This window comes from Callospermophilus lateralis, chromosome 7 (genome assembly GCF_048772815.1).
Source record: "Callospermophilus lateralis isolate mCalLat2 chromosome 7, mCalLat2.hap1, whole genome shotgun sequence".
NCBI lineage: Eukaryota > Metazoa > Chordata > Mammalia > Rodentia > Sciuridae > Callospermophilus > Callospermophilus lateralis.
Genome location: NC_135311.1, coordinates 6,415,727 through 6,431,291, shown reverse-complemented (window position 1 = coordinate 6,431,291; position 15,565 = coordinate 6,415,727). Strand labels below are relative to the sequence as shown.

Below are 15,565 nucleotides of genomic sequence, written 5' to 3'. Positions count from 1 at the left end.
GTGAATCTTAAATTATTATTATTTCTTCCTGTCGCTTACACCCGAGGTGGGGGGGGTAGGGGAAAGGGAACAGGAGAGGGGGGGATGCCTCCCCCCCTAAGGCACTGACCGGGAAAGCCGCAAGTAGGGAGAAGGGAGGCCATATTGTCCCCACTCTCTGGGGCTGGGCCCCAGGTCTCCCCAGCCCTGGGCTCCCCCCATCACCTGAAATGCTAAGATGAGGCCCAGGGCACCCGACCTCCCCTCCCACCCCAATATATTACATCATCACTTTTAAATAGATACAGGGACTGGTCCCGCTACCCCTCCCTGTAACCCCTCCCCACAGTTGGGGGTACCTGGGCAGCTGTGCAAATGGGCATGGGGGTGCACGGGAGGGAGGGAGGGAGAGCACCGGGCCCCTGAACCTGCCCCGTTAAGGAGGGGGAGGGGCCGCCAGGCCAGGGAGGGGAAATAGTGCAAGGCAGAGCCCAGGCCGCAAGGGGGTCCAGCACCCAGCGAGGAAAGGGTCGGGGTAGGTGCCCCGCCCCAGCGGAATTGGGTAGTTAAAAATCTGAAACTAGATTTCCACGAGACCAACAGACGAGGCTATGTACAGGGGCGGTGGGTGGGCTCAATCCTAGAGGAGTGGGGACATTCTCTGCCCGCTGGGAAGCACGGCCGGCAAGGGTCTGGGAAAGGGATGCCCTTCCCACAGCACCGCAGCCCACCTTCCCAGCGGCCCGACGAGCTGCGAGCGCGGCGCCTTGGCAAGGGGGCGCACGCTCACCAGCTGGGGCGCCAGGGAACCAGGACCGCGGCCCGCGCAGGGCACAGCCGCCAGGTGGCGCCAGCGCGGCCGCGGCTCCCCCAGCCCCTCACCGGGTCCCACACCCTGCGTCCCGCCAGCCCGGGGGCGGCGTGAGTCAGGGGCGGCAGCGGTGGCGGCTCCGGCTCGCACCTGGGCGGGGAGGAGGTGGGGAGGAGAGGGTACGACGCCGCCCGGCCCGCCCTGCCCTCTGGCCCCAGGGAGGGAGCGGCGGGAACAAGACATTCCCTGCCCGGGGACGCGGGAGGGGAGGGAGGCCGGGGAGGGAGCTGTGCTCCCGAGCTGGGCGGGGCCCGCCCGCTGCCCCCAGGGGCGGGCGAGCCAATCAGGCCACCCGCCCCTTCTTCTCCAGGACCCCATGACTCAGCGCCGCAGCAGGGCGGAGGGGGACTGGGATGGCTCCTTCCTTACAGGCCCAGTCCCCCCAATCTTTCAAGTTCCCACCTTGCTTTCCCCCACCTACCCTTCCTTTGCCAACCCCCTTTGCATAATTCACTGCCAGGAAAAGGGAACAGAAACCAGGAAGGAGGGGTCTCAGAAGGGAGGGGCAGTCCTTCACCCCCTTACACAGCCAAAACCCCCAAAGGGGCATGGGAGGGGGGCAAGGCTTTGGTCCCAAGCCCCCGCCCCCTAGTAACCCGCATAGCCGAAGTGGGACCCCACAAATCAAATACATTATTGCTTCTACTCCCCAGGAGCAGCTGGGGACAGGGACCCCACCTTTACAATAGAGCTGTAAATATATACATAATATCATATGTATCACTTCTTGGGGGATCACCCCAATCTGGGGAGGCTCTGCCCCCAAACCTTCTCAGCTTGGAACTGGAATGAGGGAACTGAGGGGAAGGGGCTGATTCTGCCGCCAGCAAGGCTCCGTGCCCCTGACCCCAGCTGCGCCTGTCCTGCCTGCTCCCACTGCTTGGCATGGGGATCCCCGCCCTTGGGCTGCTCCAGCCTGGCCACTCATTCCTCTTTAAGAGGACTCCATGGCACCTTCAGCCTGGGGCGTGGTGGGTGCCCCCTCCTCCTCCTCGTCATCAGGAGGCCCTGGGGTGGAGACTGGGGGCCCGGTGGGGGCCGACTGCTCCCAGAATCGAGCCAAAGAGAGGCGGAAGGTGTCCAGGTGGCCATTGGAGAGGTCGAGGCCAGCAGGGGATGGGCTGGCGGTGGAAGGTGGTGGATAGTGTGGTGGTGCGTCATCCTTGCGGCGCCTCCGGGTGCGCACCTCCAGGCAGTTCTGGCCCTTGAGGTGGCGCTGCAGGTGGTCCTCCTTGGCGAAAGCCTTGTGGCACAGGTGGCACTCATAGGGCCGGTCCCCCGTGTGCAGGTGCATGTGGTTCTTGAGGTCGTAGCTGTGCAGGAAGCGGGCTGGGCAGTGCGGGCACGAGTAGGGCCGCTCTCCCGTGTGCTTCCGCATGTGGATCTTCAGCTTGTCGTTCCTGGGACAGGCAGGGGGGAAGGGGCGGGGAAGCATTCAGGATGGGTCCCGGGGCTCATCCTCGTCACTGACCCAGTCCTTGTCTCCCTCCTATGGCTGCCACCCTCGATTCCGTGACTGTCCCAGGATGCTCTTTAGGGCCGTCACCCACTCTGCTTTCCGAATGCCCACCTCCTTGGCTTTCTTCTGGCCTCTCCTGTAATCCAGGAACCTACACATGCCCTCACCTCTCTGGGACAGCCTCCACTGGGATGGCATCCCCCCACCCCAGCTCCCCCCCTGACGCTCACCTGGTGAAGCGAACGCCGCAGACCTCACAGGCGAAGGGCTTCTCGCCAGTATGGGTCCTCATGTGGCGTGGTAGCTTGCCTGCCCCATGGATTATCTTGTGGCAGACTGGGCACTCCTGGGGCATCTGGGAGCGGCGTTTTCGAACCAGCTTATCTTGGCCATCCAGGCCTGGTGCCAGGGCGTCCTGGTGCAGGGAACTTAGGTAGACCATCAGGTCAGGATCGATGGCATCTTCATCTGAGCCCAGCTCCTCTGGGGAGAGAGGGGGCCCGCCGCTCTGCGCTGGCCCGTAGACTGGGGGATACACCAGCTCCTCCTCCTCCTCTTCACCCTCATAGGTGTCGTAGCTCAGGGGACCCTCAGTAGGTGAGGCGACTCCTGTGGGAGGGCTGTAGCTGTCTGCCAGCCCACTGCCTCCACTGCTGCCCCCTCTACCGGGCGCCTCTTCCTCTTCGTAGGTCAAGGGATGGGTGGGCACTGTGGGCGCCTCAGGTACGAGGTGGTTTGCTCGGGCCCCCTTGGTTTGCAGGAAAGCTTTTCGGGGCTTGCGGCTGCGGCGGGCAGCAGGCCGAGGTGGTGGCGGTGGCGGTGGCAGGAGTGGCCCCTGTGGAGGGCTGTCCTCACCATTGGGAACGCCTGAGGTCGTGGTGGTGGCAAAAGCCTCCAGGTACTGTCGGGCTCTCTCACAGTCATCCTCGTCTGGGCTGGGGGCTTCCAGGCCACTAACTTGCAGAATCTCCATGCAGGCGGCGATGACGCAGGGGATCTCCAGCAGCCTGGCGGCTTGGAGCACAGCCGGCATGTTGGCGCTGCTGGTGGTCAGTGTGGCCGTATAGGCAAATTCGAGCAGGGCACCCAGTGCCTCTGGTCCTACAAAGTCCAGCTCACACACACCGGCCCCGGCTCCCCCAGCTGCTGTCCCACCGCCCCCGGCCCCCATGACGGCCCCGCCACCGCCCTCAGTGAAGAGCTTCTTGAAGTAGTGGCTACAGGCAGCCAGCACAGCCCTGTGGGTGCGGTACTCGAGGCCCTGCGTCCGGATGGTGAGGTCACATAGGTGGCCCAGCTGGCGCTGCTCATTCAGGCAGCTCAGGAGCTCGCTGCTGTGGTCCGGAAATGGAATTCCAATCAAGTCATCCTCAGAGCTCCCCATCTTCTCCTGTAGGGTCAACAGAGGGCGGGGTTAAGTGCTTAGCCTTTAAGGGGTCCAGGGAGGGGCACCAATGCAGGCTGACACTGAGGGATGGCTACATGCCACTCTTCTAAGTACTTTACGCCCATTTAATCTTTCATACCCTCTGGAGTATGATCATCACCCATCACAGATAAGGAGCTGGGAGTCAGACAGGTGGAGTGACTGCCCCGGTGCAGGACAGGGTCAGATTCCTCCGGTGGCCCAGAGTCCACGCTCATAATCATTGTCACTCTGTTCTGCTCTGGGAGTGCAGGAACCCTGCCTTTCTGGCTCTTTCCTAGATGTCCATCTGTCTATTGCCCATCCCTTCGGAAGTACTGGACTGACAGGATGCTGGGTCCTGGTTTAGGAGAATTGGTTGGAGGACTTTGGTGGCTCTGGCCTCAGTCATTGGGAAAATGGGTAACAGCCTTTGTGGTGGGGCCTCTTCATAGCCCTGGGAGAAGCCAATGAGGGAGTTCAGATTCCCACTGGACACCAGGCATGGCCAGCGCCTCTCTAAAGCATGTGGTACCCTAGAAGCCACTATGCAAATAAGAGGAGGGCTTCCAAGCACCACATCTCCCCGCCCCTCCCCCAGCCAACAAAAGTTCAACTCCCCTTCCCAGATTCCCACTTCTAGGGGCCAAATGGGAAACAGGTCCCACCATCCCCCCCACATCCTCCCCTCCCCCATGGGGCCAAGGAGCAGCCACCCTTTGCTGGGGTGTCACTGGCGAGGGTGCTTCCTGCCCCGCACAGATAAGCATCGCCCTGCCCCTCCCCCACCGCCATGAGGCCAAGTTCCAGTCCCACCCCTCCCCTCCTCCTCCTCCTCCTCCTTGACTAGCTCCCCACCCCCCCTCATTCCAGGAGAGCCCCCTCTCTGGAGGGTAGAGGTTCCACCCTCATCCTCCCTCAGGTCTAATCACAGGAGCACAGAAACCAGCCTCCGGGTTCAGGCTGGCAGGGCTGGGGACAGCAGCTGAGGCTTGAGTCTGGCCTGGAAGTGGGGAGACTGGCTTCAGTTCCTGAATGACCTTGGGCAAGTTATTTCTCTCAGTGTTCCACTTTCCAGAAGTGTCTAAGGAAAGGGTGGGAGTGGAAGCCCCAAGGGCTCAGCCCTGCAGCCCTGACATTTTGTGGTTCTGGAGCAACTGGGGACAGAGTGAGGCCTGGAAAGAGCTGGGCTCTGGAATCAGCCAGGCTTGAGTTTGATCCTTCCTCTGCTGGTGATTAGCTTTGTGACCTTAAGCAAATGATTTAATCTCTGAGCCTCTTTCCTCATCTATAATATGGGAGAATTCCAGCTCACCCTGGGGTTGTGGGGAGAGGTAAATGAGACCAAGTGTGGCCTAAAGCTGGACACCAAGAAAGGGCTCCATCAGTGGCGCCCTGACTTACAGACAGGCTGTGCCAAGAAACCACCTCCAGAGGAGGCCAGAGGAGCCTGAGGGAGCAGGGCTACTAAGGAGCCACTGACCTTGGACAAGTCACTTCCTTTCCAAAGGAGTCCTATTCTTCATCTGTAATATTAAAGGCTAGCTCAGATGATCCTGAGGAAACTTATATTTTGTCATTTTGTTAGTGATCTGACACTCCAGCAACTGTTCATTCTGGCCATTGATGGGGAAAGGCTTTTTTTTTTCGGGGGGGGCGGTGTACGAGAGAATCAAGAGCCACAGATTTCCTCTTTAGGACACAAGAACTGCACCGTGTCGGCCTGCCTCCAGGCCTGCTACCTTCAGTGCAGCGCCAGGCTCCTGCACAGAGGCTTGAGCGAGCAGCACCCACATGTCTAGGTACCCTTAGAGAGGCCACCTTCCCTAAATCACCTCCTTCTTTGGGGACCATTGGTCTTGGACTTGTCCCTGCTTCCTTTGGTTCTCTTGCCGCCCCCTTACAAATGGTACAAGTGGCACATGGCCCCAGGACTTAGGAACAAAAGCTAAGTGGGCAGCAATAGTGGAAGCCACTTAAGCAGTAGTGGGCACCCTCCTGGACCCAAGTGGATCCCGTCCCTTCTAAAGGGGAATGGGTGGGGCTCTTCTGGCTGTCCATTGGCTGACAGCTGGGCACCAGCAGGCACGTGGCTTACCCCATCCCTAGCCCTCCTTCTCTACCCACCCCACCCCTTCCCGCTGCTAAGCCCGCCCCCTTTCTCCCACCCCAGGGCTGGTCTCCTTAGCAACGTGGTGTGGCAGGGGTGCTCATTGGCTGACCCAGCTGTCAGGTCACAGGCTCAGGCTGGTTTACCATGCAGCTCACACTGAGCTTGGGCAAGGGTGGGTGTTTAACCCCTTAGGCCCAAATCTAATGCCCATGACGAAGAGGTAGCAAGGAAAGAGAAGCAGAGGACACACGTGGCCAGGAGAGGGTGTTCATACCTCCAGCTTCTGGGAAACTCCCCCAGCCCTTATCCAGGGCTCTGGCACCGATGCCAGCAGAAGTGCCACCTGGAACAATGCTGGTGCCAACCAGGGCAAGGGGGCACTCCTGGGCCCATCATCTGGGAGGGATGCGTCGGGTGGAGGCCTCCCCCTTCTTTCTGCCAGAGTGAGGTACTGGTGCCCACCCCACCTTGGGCACCCTTCCCACCTCTGCATCCCAGAGGGCTAGTCCCCTGACAACCCATGAAAGCGGCCTATCCCCACCCAGCCTGGCATGCCCCCTCTTGCTAAGACCTTGTGGGCATGGGTGTGTGTGGTGTTGGGGGGGTAGCTGTGCCAGGGAACCAGGCAAGGTCTGTTTGCCTGGTAGGGGGAAGAACCAAGGGCCCCGCCCCGTTGCTCCCCTCTTTCCCGCCACCCCCCCAGGCTCCCCTCACTGTCAGGCCTGCTAGACCGGCCAAGCCGGTGGGCAGCTCTCTTGAAACTGGGCCCTGAGTCAAGCCTGCCCCATCTTTGGTTGGGGAAAGACTTATGGGTGAGAAAGGTAGGAGGGGGACAAAGGTGAGAGCCCCTATCACCTATCCCTCAGTGCCCAAGGGCACCTGCCAGGGTGTGTCCACTACCAAGAAACCAAAAGGTAGAGGGCACTGATCTTGTCTTAGGAAGAAGGAGACCAGAGCTCTTCCCAGGAGCTGACCTCAGGCAGCGTCCAGCACAGGGCTGGGGGCACCAGGGCCAACACTGCTGGCTCGAGCTAGCTGAAGGGCAGGATAGGAGGCCCTGAACAGGGCAGCTGAATAAAGCTGGCCCCCCTTCCCCCCACCCTGGGGATTAGGGGAGTGAGGCTTAGTGTGGGGGGCAGCAGGCGGAACCAGGATTAGCAGCGGAGAAAATAGATATGGGCCTGAGACCGGGCACATGGAGCCCCCCCAGCACAGGCCTCAAGCCCCTATCCTAGGCTCTGCCAGAGTGAGCGGGGCCTGGCTGGGCTTCTCCTGGAGCAGCAGCTTGGGGTGAGGAAGGAGAAGGACCGGGCTGGGGCACTTTCCTGCTATGGGTGATGGAGAGACCTAAGGCTCTTCCCAATACTCCTGGCGCCTTGGTTGGTCACCCCTCCCCCTTACTTCTTTCTCTTTTCTACCCCCACCCCCCACCCCAACTCCAGCCTCAGGTTCTCTTCCTGTTTTTGGGAGCTAAGTTCTCGCACGAAGCCAGGGCTTTGGCCTGTGGCTTGGACCAGCGGCTGGGGACATTAGACAACCAGTCCAAAGTCCTTGGGGACCCAGGAATACTTGTTCCCTAGCCTCCCCCACCCCTTTCCAGGGCCTCTGGGGGCCAGCGGCCGTGGCCATCTGGATTGCCCAGTTGGGAAGACAGGGTGAAGGAGCTGAAGCCACATGACACTGGAGGATGGGAAGGGCTTCGAAGGATAGGTCCTCTGACCAGGGATGTCCCAGGCATCTATGGAGTTGCGCCCCCCGCCCAGCCCCTCGAATTTTCTGCATGCCTTCCCCATCCCCCATGGGAAGCTTCCCCCTCCTAACCTCACCACCCCCAGCACTCACACTTCCTGGGGGCCGAGGCGGGGAAGAGAGACCGCAAGCCACGAAGGGGGAAGGAGGCAAGGGGAGCTGGCCGCTTCCCGGCGCCCTGGGGGTTAAGTCCCCCGACCTGGTACAGGGGCTCCGGGGTGAGGGAGACCTCAGTGCCCTTCCATGTCTTCTGCCAACAACACCACCTCTAGCCGACAGCCCGGGGCGCATCAAGGGAAACAGGAGGGGATAAAGATGGCGGAGGATGGAATGGGGGCATCTTCCCACCTTCACCCTCCGCTCTTGGAGGCTCTACCATCGGCCACCCCTCGCTCTTGGCCCTCTTCTTGGACTCCACTTTCTGTCTCTTTGCTACCTTTTCTGACCCTCATCTTCCCTCCAAAAGATTCGTCCTTTGATTTCCTTGCTTCAGCCCTGGCGGCTCCTCACCTCTCCACACCTGTCCCCGGGCCTCCTGCTGAACACCCTCCTCACCCCTCCTTCCTTCCCCTTCCCTGACTCCGCTCCTCGGGCCTCTCCCACATTTCCACTGGCCCCTGCTCCAGGCATCTCTCTGTCCTCTCCAGCCATGCGGGGAGGAGAGGACAGAGGAATTCAAGACCAGGGCCTGCCCTCTAGGGCCTGGCCTGGTCCTGCCAAGACATGGTCGTATTTAGAGTATCCACACTCGCCTTCTAAATGAAGCAGGAGACCAAAATTTGGGGGCCAGCTAGGGAGAATAAATGGCGGGGGGGCGCTGTACAGCGAGAGCGGATGTGGGGTGAGGGGGACAATGGGTGCCTCTCTGTTGTCAGAGTTTCCAGGACTGGAGCTGCTGGACTTTCCCCAGAGGGTGCCCACCCTGGGCTGGGCAACTATCCACTCAGACAGACCCTGGTCATCTGGTTCTCAGCAGGGTCTGCTTAAGCAGTGCGAGCTCCCTTAGGGCCCGAGGAGAAGGCTCAAGGTACCAGGGTCTGCCCTGTCCCCCTCCCCCCAGCCTAGTGTCTCAGGCTGGGTAACCGAGCTGACTGGTAACCCCACACCCGCCAAGCCGCCGGCAGAAACCTGAGCCCCCCAGCCCCAGAGGACACCCCAGCCCGATCCCCAGAGCCCGGCTCCCTGCCAGCCTGTCCAACCTCCTGGCCTGGCCCAGCAATCACTCCGCCCTTCTTCTGGTCCTCTCGGGTCCCTTGGATTCTGAGGTCTCCCCACACACCAGCTCTTCAGACCCTCAGCTCCCTAAGCCCCCAGTGACGTCTGGGAGCCCTCTTCCCAACCTGTTTTTCAGTACTTCTCTTGACCCTTGGCCAATTCTAGGCCTGCGAGCCTCCCCTGGGGCCTGACCTCCCAAGCCAGAGCAGGGCCTACTCACCTGAACGCTGAGGGGCCTTGCCGGCAACTCCTCCTGGCCCCTGGGGGCAGCAGGTTGGGAGGGGCAAGGGGAGGGCCAGGCTGTTGGGGGGGAGGTTGGGTGGCTGTTCCCCTGCTCCAGCTCCCTCCTTCAAAGGGGCCGCCCACGACCTGGCCCAGCCCCTCCCCCCTACAGCCTTAACCCTCTGGGTGCTGTCCCCCTCCCCCCCCAACCTGGAGGGAGGGGTTACAGAGGGCTGGCAGCGTGGGAGAGGGCCCAGAGTCTTCGCTTGCAGTGCCCTAAGCCCCAGCTGTCCCCACCCCCGCCTGTCCTTACTCAGTCCTGAAAGGGGAAAAAGGTGAGGGGTAGGAAGGTAGGACTGGGACAGTCCAGGAGGACAGAGGTGAGGAGGAGCAGTGGGAGAGGCTGCTGGAGGTGGGACCAGGAGAAGGAAGAAGAGAGGGGAGGGGACAGGAGGTGGCAGTGGCCAAAGAGGGAGGAGGGGAACCCTAGACAGTCAGTGCCAGGGGAGACAGGTGCCCAGGTCCTAGCCCCTCAGGGCATGTGGGATTAAGGGACCACAGAGAGGCCCTCCAGATACCAGTGGGCCCCTCAGACCCACTGGGAACTGGCCAGATTCTCCCCACCCTGTACTGGGCTGGGGCCTTCAGGGGCTGGGCAAGGCAGCACCCCGCCCTCCCCATAGCCTCACCCCAAACCCACTCACATACCACAGTTCCTTGCCCGGTCACCAGCCCCTGCCAACCAGGCCAGGGGGCAGCACTCATGCCAGCCCCCAGTGGCCAGGGGGACAGAGATGGCCTGAGGGGGATAGTCAGATGGGGGGAGCTGTGGGCACGGAAAGAGGAAGGAGCTGGGAGGGGGCATCTGCTGGGAAGCGCCTAGCCCCACCCCTTGCGCAAGCTGCTGCCACCCTGGCCGGTTGGGTGGGACCCGCCTGGGCCTGAGGGGCAACTCAGGAGGGCTCTGAGCCCAGAGATGGGTGGGCCACAAAATTTCTCTTAAACAACTCCTGGGGTCCCTTATTCTTGGAATAAGGGGTACCTAAGTGTCCTCCAGACATTAGGCCATCCCAAATCATGCTAGTCTTGGGGGGACTACAGAAATGTCCCCTAAAGCACCCCCTCCCTTTTCCCCCCAACAGCTGCTGGCTCAATGCCGCTGGCCTGCTGCCCCTCACCAGCTCCCGGCCCGGTTGGCACCTACCCACCAGGATGCTGGCAGTCCTGCCCTCCTCTCCCTCCTACCCCCCTGCTCCCAGCACCCCATGCCAACTGTGGGCCTGAGGTGGGGGAGGGTCACCCCTGTACCTTGGTGCCAGCCAGGCGGGGCCAGGCCCCTAGGCCCTACAGATAAGGTCCAAGACCCTGTTCTCAAACCACATCCTCAAGAGGCAGCACCACATGGGAATGCTGGGAGGCTAAGGACAGCCCCATGAGCAGTCACTGAAGGATCTGCTCTGCAGGCTGGGGCTCATGTCTCTCCCTGCCACAGGTACCAACCTCCTGGCATTTCCCTGGCCCAAGCAAATGCTTGGGCACCAAAGTCCCTGCAGTTCTGAGAGCCCTGGTCTAGTGCCTGCAGCTTGCGAGGGAATGGGGTGGGGCTGCTCCCTGCCCTTTGATCCCCATAAAGGGAGGGAACCGGCCTGGAGGGCAGGGGGCAGGGAGAGAGTTCATGGGGCCCCTCATTCCACCCTTGCCAGGGGCAGCAGGGCAGGGTGTGGGCATCTCTTGGGTGGGGCCCTGAAGTGAAGATGGGTTGCAAGTCTCAGCAAGGAAGATGGATGTCAGTCATGGATACATGGTGTCATGTGGGAATGGGATGGCAAAAACAAAGTGAGGGGATGCAGAGGGTACCCATGTTGCAACTCTCTAGCCTTGGCTTTTACCCTCCCCCAGAAACACTTCCAGACTCAGCCAAACTGAGAGCTAGCTCAAGGAAGACTACAACTCCCAGTATGCACCATAATTACCTTGAGTATACCTTGGGAGTTGTAGTTCCCTTCAGAAACCCTGGGTTCTCCTCTTTCCAGGAGCCCAGCTGATTGGGTGGGGAGGGTAGAGGGCTTGGTTGTAAAGGACTGTTTTTTTAAGGAGACATAAGAGGCTAGAGGGTCCATGGAGGGGGAAAGGACCTCTGCTCCCAGGCAAAGTGGGAGGAAAGGAGGAAGGAAGGAGGAGAGGATGTCTGTTGAAAGGGGCATATGAGTGGGGAGGAGTTGGGGGGGCGGTGGAAACAGGAAGGAAACTGAAGCCAGAGACATGAGGTCGAAAGCAAGGGTTTGGGGGAGCCCCACTCTGAGGCCTGGCAGGGACTGGGAAGGCATTTCCCCTACTATTCTGGTGCCCTGGGGAGGTGTAAGAGGAATTAGTGATGTCAAGGGTAGCAAACTGGTGCACCTGTGGGGGTCTCTGGCTCCATTTGCTTGCCATCAGCCTCCTTTTCCAGGTGCATCCCTATCCCTGGATCTGACACAGGTATTTGCTGGTGGGGCTCTGATGGCTGACCTGGTTCTGGGAAAGCTAGAAGGCAGAGCAAGGCTTCGGGGTAGGCCAGGCATGATAGTCAAGTAAGTGGGGGTATGTGTGAGGTCCAGCCAGGTGTGAGGCCAAGAGAGGGGAAGGGCAGGGACTGTAGCTGCTCAGAGGCCTCAGAGGAGAGAGGCTAAGCTGTCAATGCCACCTACCTCCCATCCACCCTAGGCTGTGGGACAAAATGAAGAGGGCAGCCTTCTCTGGCCTCCCTGAAGATTTTCTAAAGCTAGCTTTTCTCCTAGGCTAGAACATTAAAGATGGCATCTCAGGGGGCCAGATGGCAATTGGATATCTCTTCCTAGTGGGGACAGAGGTCAGAAGTGAGAAGAGGATCTTCCTTGAGAATACTTTTTCTGGGCTCCCCAAGGCTACAGGACAGATGCTGATAGACTCCAGCCAAGATTCTTGCCAAGAACTGAGCCCTGCTGGGTGGGGGGTCTTTCTAGGTTCTCACCAAGCCCCTGACAGTAGCTCTATCCCCTTCCCCCCAGTCCCCCAGTCCCGCCTTGGCGCCTGGCCGCTTGTGTGTTGGCAGGACTGGGGGTGGGGGGGCGAGGCAACTTCAAACTGTCCGGGCAAAACGTCAAGTTCACTCACGAGTTTACTCAGCAGAAGGAGGGGGAAGAGGCCAGAGCGGGCACACCCCATGCCAGGGTCCTATCCGTCTGCCTGTCCCCACCTTCCTCCCCCACCCTCCTCTTCAGCCCTAGGCCAAAACAGGCACAGGCCCCAAGGCCTGGTGGCAGGGCAGTCTTAACTCTCAGGAAGGTCAGGGAACCAAGCTGTCCAGAGGCAGGAAGCCCTGAAGCAGGCCCAGAGGCTTCTATCAGAGAGCAATGCCCTGCCTGGAGCCCATTCACTCCCCATTTTGGGGCTCTGGCCTTTGGCCAGGAGAACTGGGTCTCTCAACCATCAAGAAGGGGGCAATACCAAGCCAGGCCTCTTCCATCTGAACCGTCCCCTGGGCAGTGACTTCTGACCCTAAATGCCCAGTCCTAGGCTGTACCTCAGGCCCCAGCATGATGCCATCTAGGCAGCCATAGGATCCGAGGCTGGTTCTCTCAGCCTTGGCTTGGAATGGGGGGCCAGCACCCTATCTGACCTACTTCCCTTTCCTCCCCACCTGCTTTCATTCTCTGCTTCTCCCCCCAGCCTTCACTGTCCCCACCCCAGAGGCGCTCCGCCCCCCATGCCCGCTGGGTCCCCCTCCCCCACCCTTCCCCAGGGTGCCAAGTGCAAGCACACAAAGGGCCCGATGGTGCATTGTTAGCCCAGCCCCCGCTGCCCGCCGCGCCCTCCCAGGGCGGGCACTAGGCCAAGGAGGAGCTGGGGGCCCTGGGTGCCAGGGGGCACCATGGGGAAAGGGGAAGAGGAAAGCACCTGTCTCCCAGACACTGGGGTCCATATAAGCCAGGGCTGAGCCATGATCAGAGGGCCCGTTGGAGCAGGCCTGTCTCCTTGACACCTGAGCCTAGTGGGCACTGCCTTCTTTCCTCCCTAGAGCCCCTTTCTGGTGGCATTAACCCCTTCCTAGCCTCTGTGCCAAGGCTGGGGGTGTGGTACCCAAGGGGAAGGGACAGTGTCTGGGGGTGCCAGCAAGCAGCGTTGTGCCCACAGCAACCATGTAACAGAGGCACGCTGGGGGAGCTGGGGTCCCGGGGGCCAGGGACAGGAGGCACTGACAGAGATTTCTCCTTGTTTCATCAGCTGCTCCAGGGGGAGCCCCCTGCCTTTCTCCCCAGTTACCACTAAGGAGGAACACTGCCACCCAAACCTAGTCACAAATATGGCCTTCTCCAGCCCAGCACAACACTCCTTATGCCCAATATCTCCTCCCAACCTGATGCCCACTTCATGCCAGCTTTACCAGCAGTGCCAGGAGGGTACAGGGGTGACCAAACCAGTTGGTGTGTGTAGGGCAGCAGGAGGTAACCCCATAATCCTCCAGGCCTCAGCCCCTCACCCCCAACACACACACTACACACACTCCCTCGGGGAACAGAGAGTTCCCATCCTGGTTTAACCCCTCTCTGCCCAATCTGGCTCCCCTCACCCCTGATAAACGTTCTCCCTCCTCCAGGAATAAGTTGGGGGAAGGGGGAATGGCTGCGCTGACTCATTTCCATTCTCAGCTGCAGCTAGGGGTCTCCAAGGCATTCGGGCGGGGGTCAATTCAAGAACGCCCTCCACCTGGCCCGGAAGCCAGGATAGCCTGCCGGTCTCCCCCTCTCCCCAGCACCCACTTCCGGTGTCCCAAACTAGGTCAGCAGCGCTCGTTTCCTGTGGGTCAGCTAGCACCGGCGCCTCTGCCCCTCCCCTGCTCCGGACCCAGGCTCCCCGCCCCCCCTGCCCCCCAGGGCGCCCCGAGGTCTCACCACGTCTCAGCCGCCCTTTGATACATGGGGGTTGTACGGGGCAGGGGGGGTGGGCAGGGGACCCGCCCTCTCTCCAAACACTAGCAGGGCCGGGGCGCCTGGGCAGGCACGTGTCCGGGCACAACCCGCTGCCCACGCCGCCCCCCCACTCTCGCCCCCCCCCCGCTCTGGCCGGGACACGTCGCTCTCTTACTTGGGGTGGGGTGGGAGGCAGGGGATAGAAAGCTGGAAATTGAGGGTGAAGCCCCCCACCCCTTTGAATGGCAGCCTTCTGCCAGCAGCGCACATTAGATTCCACAACAACATAGTAGCGACCCCCATTCTGAGTAGGGGCAGGTGCGCCGGCGCCGGTGGGAACCAGTGGTAGGTAGGCGAATTCTTCCTAGTCACCCACCCTCCTCTAGGCTTTGAAAAGGTGGCGGCGGGACTAGAACCTGAAGGAGAGGAGTGGGATTGAGGGCCGCGGGGGAAAGGGGTCGTTCGGAGGCTGTTGCAGAGCCGCACTACTACTGGGGAAAGAGCCCGGCTCGGAGAGCGCGAGAAACCGAATAGTCCAGCCGGTAACTTTCCCCCAAGCTGCGGCTCCTCGATCCCCCACCCCCCATGCAACTGGCCCGGGTCCAACCCACCGCGCCAGGGGGCAAGGGGGGGCGCGTTGTCCTAGTTAGAGTCCATCAGCGTTTCCATTCCCTCAGCTCGGCCGGGTCTGGGGTCTCCGGTAAAGTCCCAAGGAGACTGGAGGCACGCTCGGCGCCGCCGTACCCCCTCTCCATCCCGGAGCCGACAGTCTATCTGGTCTTAGGAGAAGTGCAGAGAAAGTTTCTGGGGACCCTCTGCCCGGGGTTGGGGGGCGGCCGTAGTTTCTTCTCTACCTTGCCTCCCAGTTCAAACCAATCCCAAAGATCCGGGAAAGCAGAGAGAAGCGGACTGGTGGGAATGTGGTCTGCACGAGCGTGTGTGTCTGTAAGGGGGTCCCACTTACAGGACGGACGAAGGACACTGCAGTAGTCTCGAGTCTAGTGGACCCCAAGCCTGGAGACAAAAGTGGGGTACACTCACCTCTTGGCCGTCGGGTCCGCTGGCTGGAGCTTCTGAGGCACAGGGTGTGGGGAGAAGCGCGTCCCCCGCCAGGCCCGGGGGCTTGGGGCCCTGCTCCGGTCCTGGTCAGAAGGCCGCGGTCAGTCGCTCGCCGCTCGCTGCTGGGGGGCTCCTCCTCCGCCGCCCTCTGCCTCCTCCTGCCGCCCGCCCCCCCTCGGCCGCCAAGAGCCGTACATTCACCTGGCTCCCACCCGCCCCCCCCTCAGGGCCCGCCTCACCTGTCCTGCTGTCTCACCTGTCCTCCAGCTTGCTTTCCCCCCATCCCTCCCCCCTCCCCCCGCCCCCGGCCACCCCCCAAACTCCCCCCCCAACCCTTAGCAACACCCTCTGTCACTTCCTGGTTTTTCACCCGCCCCCCCCCCCCCGGTCCCCCTCCCTCCGCCCAATAAGGACATAAACTTCAACCCCTTCGTCCAGCCAGTACCAGCAAGGCGCAGAGGGTCCCTCCCTCCTTTTTCACTACCTTCCTCCAAGCTCTTACTTTGCTCTCGGAGCCTTTCCCACCCTCCTCCTTTCCCTCTTTCTTTCCTTCTCTCTATCTCCC

The 15,565-nt window shown here is 61.3% G+C and overlaps 1 protein-coding gene across 2 annotated transcripts; it reads right to left on the bottom strand.

Moving 5' to 3' along the window:
- Nucleotide 1: 1 nt before the first annotated feature.
- Nucleotides 2–15,293, bottom strand: Zbtb7b (zinc finger and BTB domain containing 7B). Of its 2 annotated transcripts, none has more exons than XM_076862093.1 (4): nt 15,240–15,293; nt 14,983–15,083; nt 2,540–3,699; nt 2–2,250 (listed from the first exon to the last, which is right to left on the bottom strand). In XM_076862093.1, the coding sequence occupies exons 3-4, from the start codon at nt 3,691–3,693 to the stop codon at nt 1,785–1,787; spliced, it is 1,620 nt and encodes a 539-aa protein (XP_076718208.1). In that variant the 5' UTR covers nt 3,694–3,699; nt 14,983–15,083; nt 15,240–15,293; the 3' UTR covers nt 2–1,784. The 2 variants fall into 2 exon arrangements, with proteins under 2 accessions (XP_076718208.1, XP_076718210.1); XM_076862095.1 differs by having other exon boundaries at nt 15,257–15,273.
- Between the last annotated feature and the right edge of the window lie 272 nt (nt 15,294–15,565).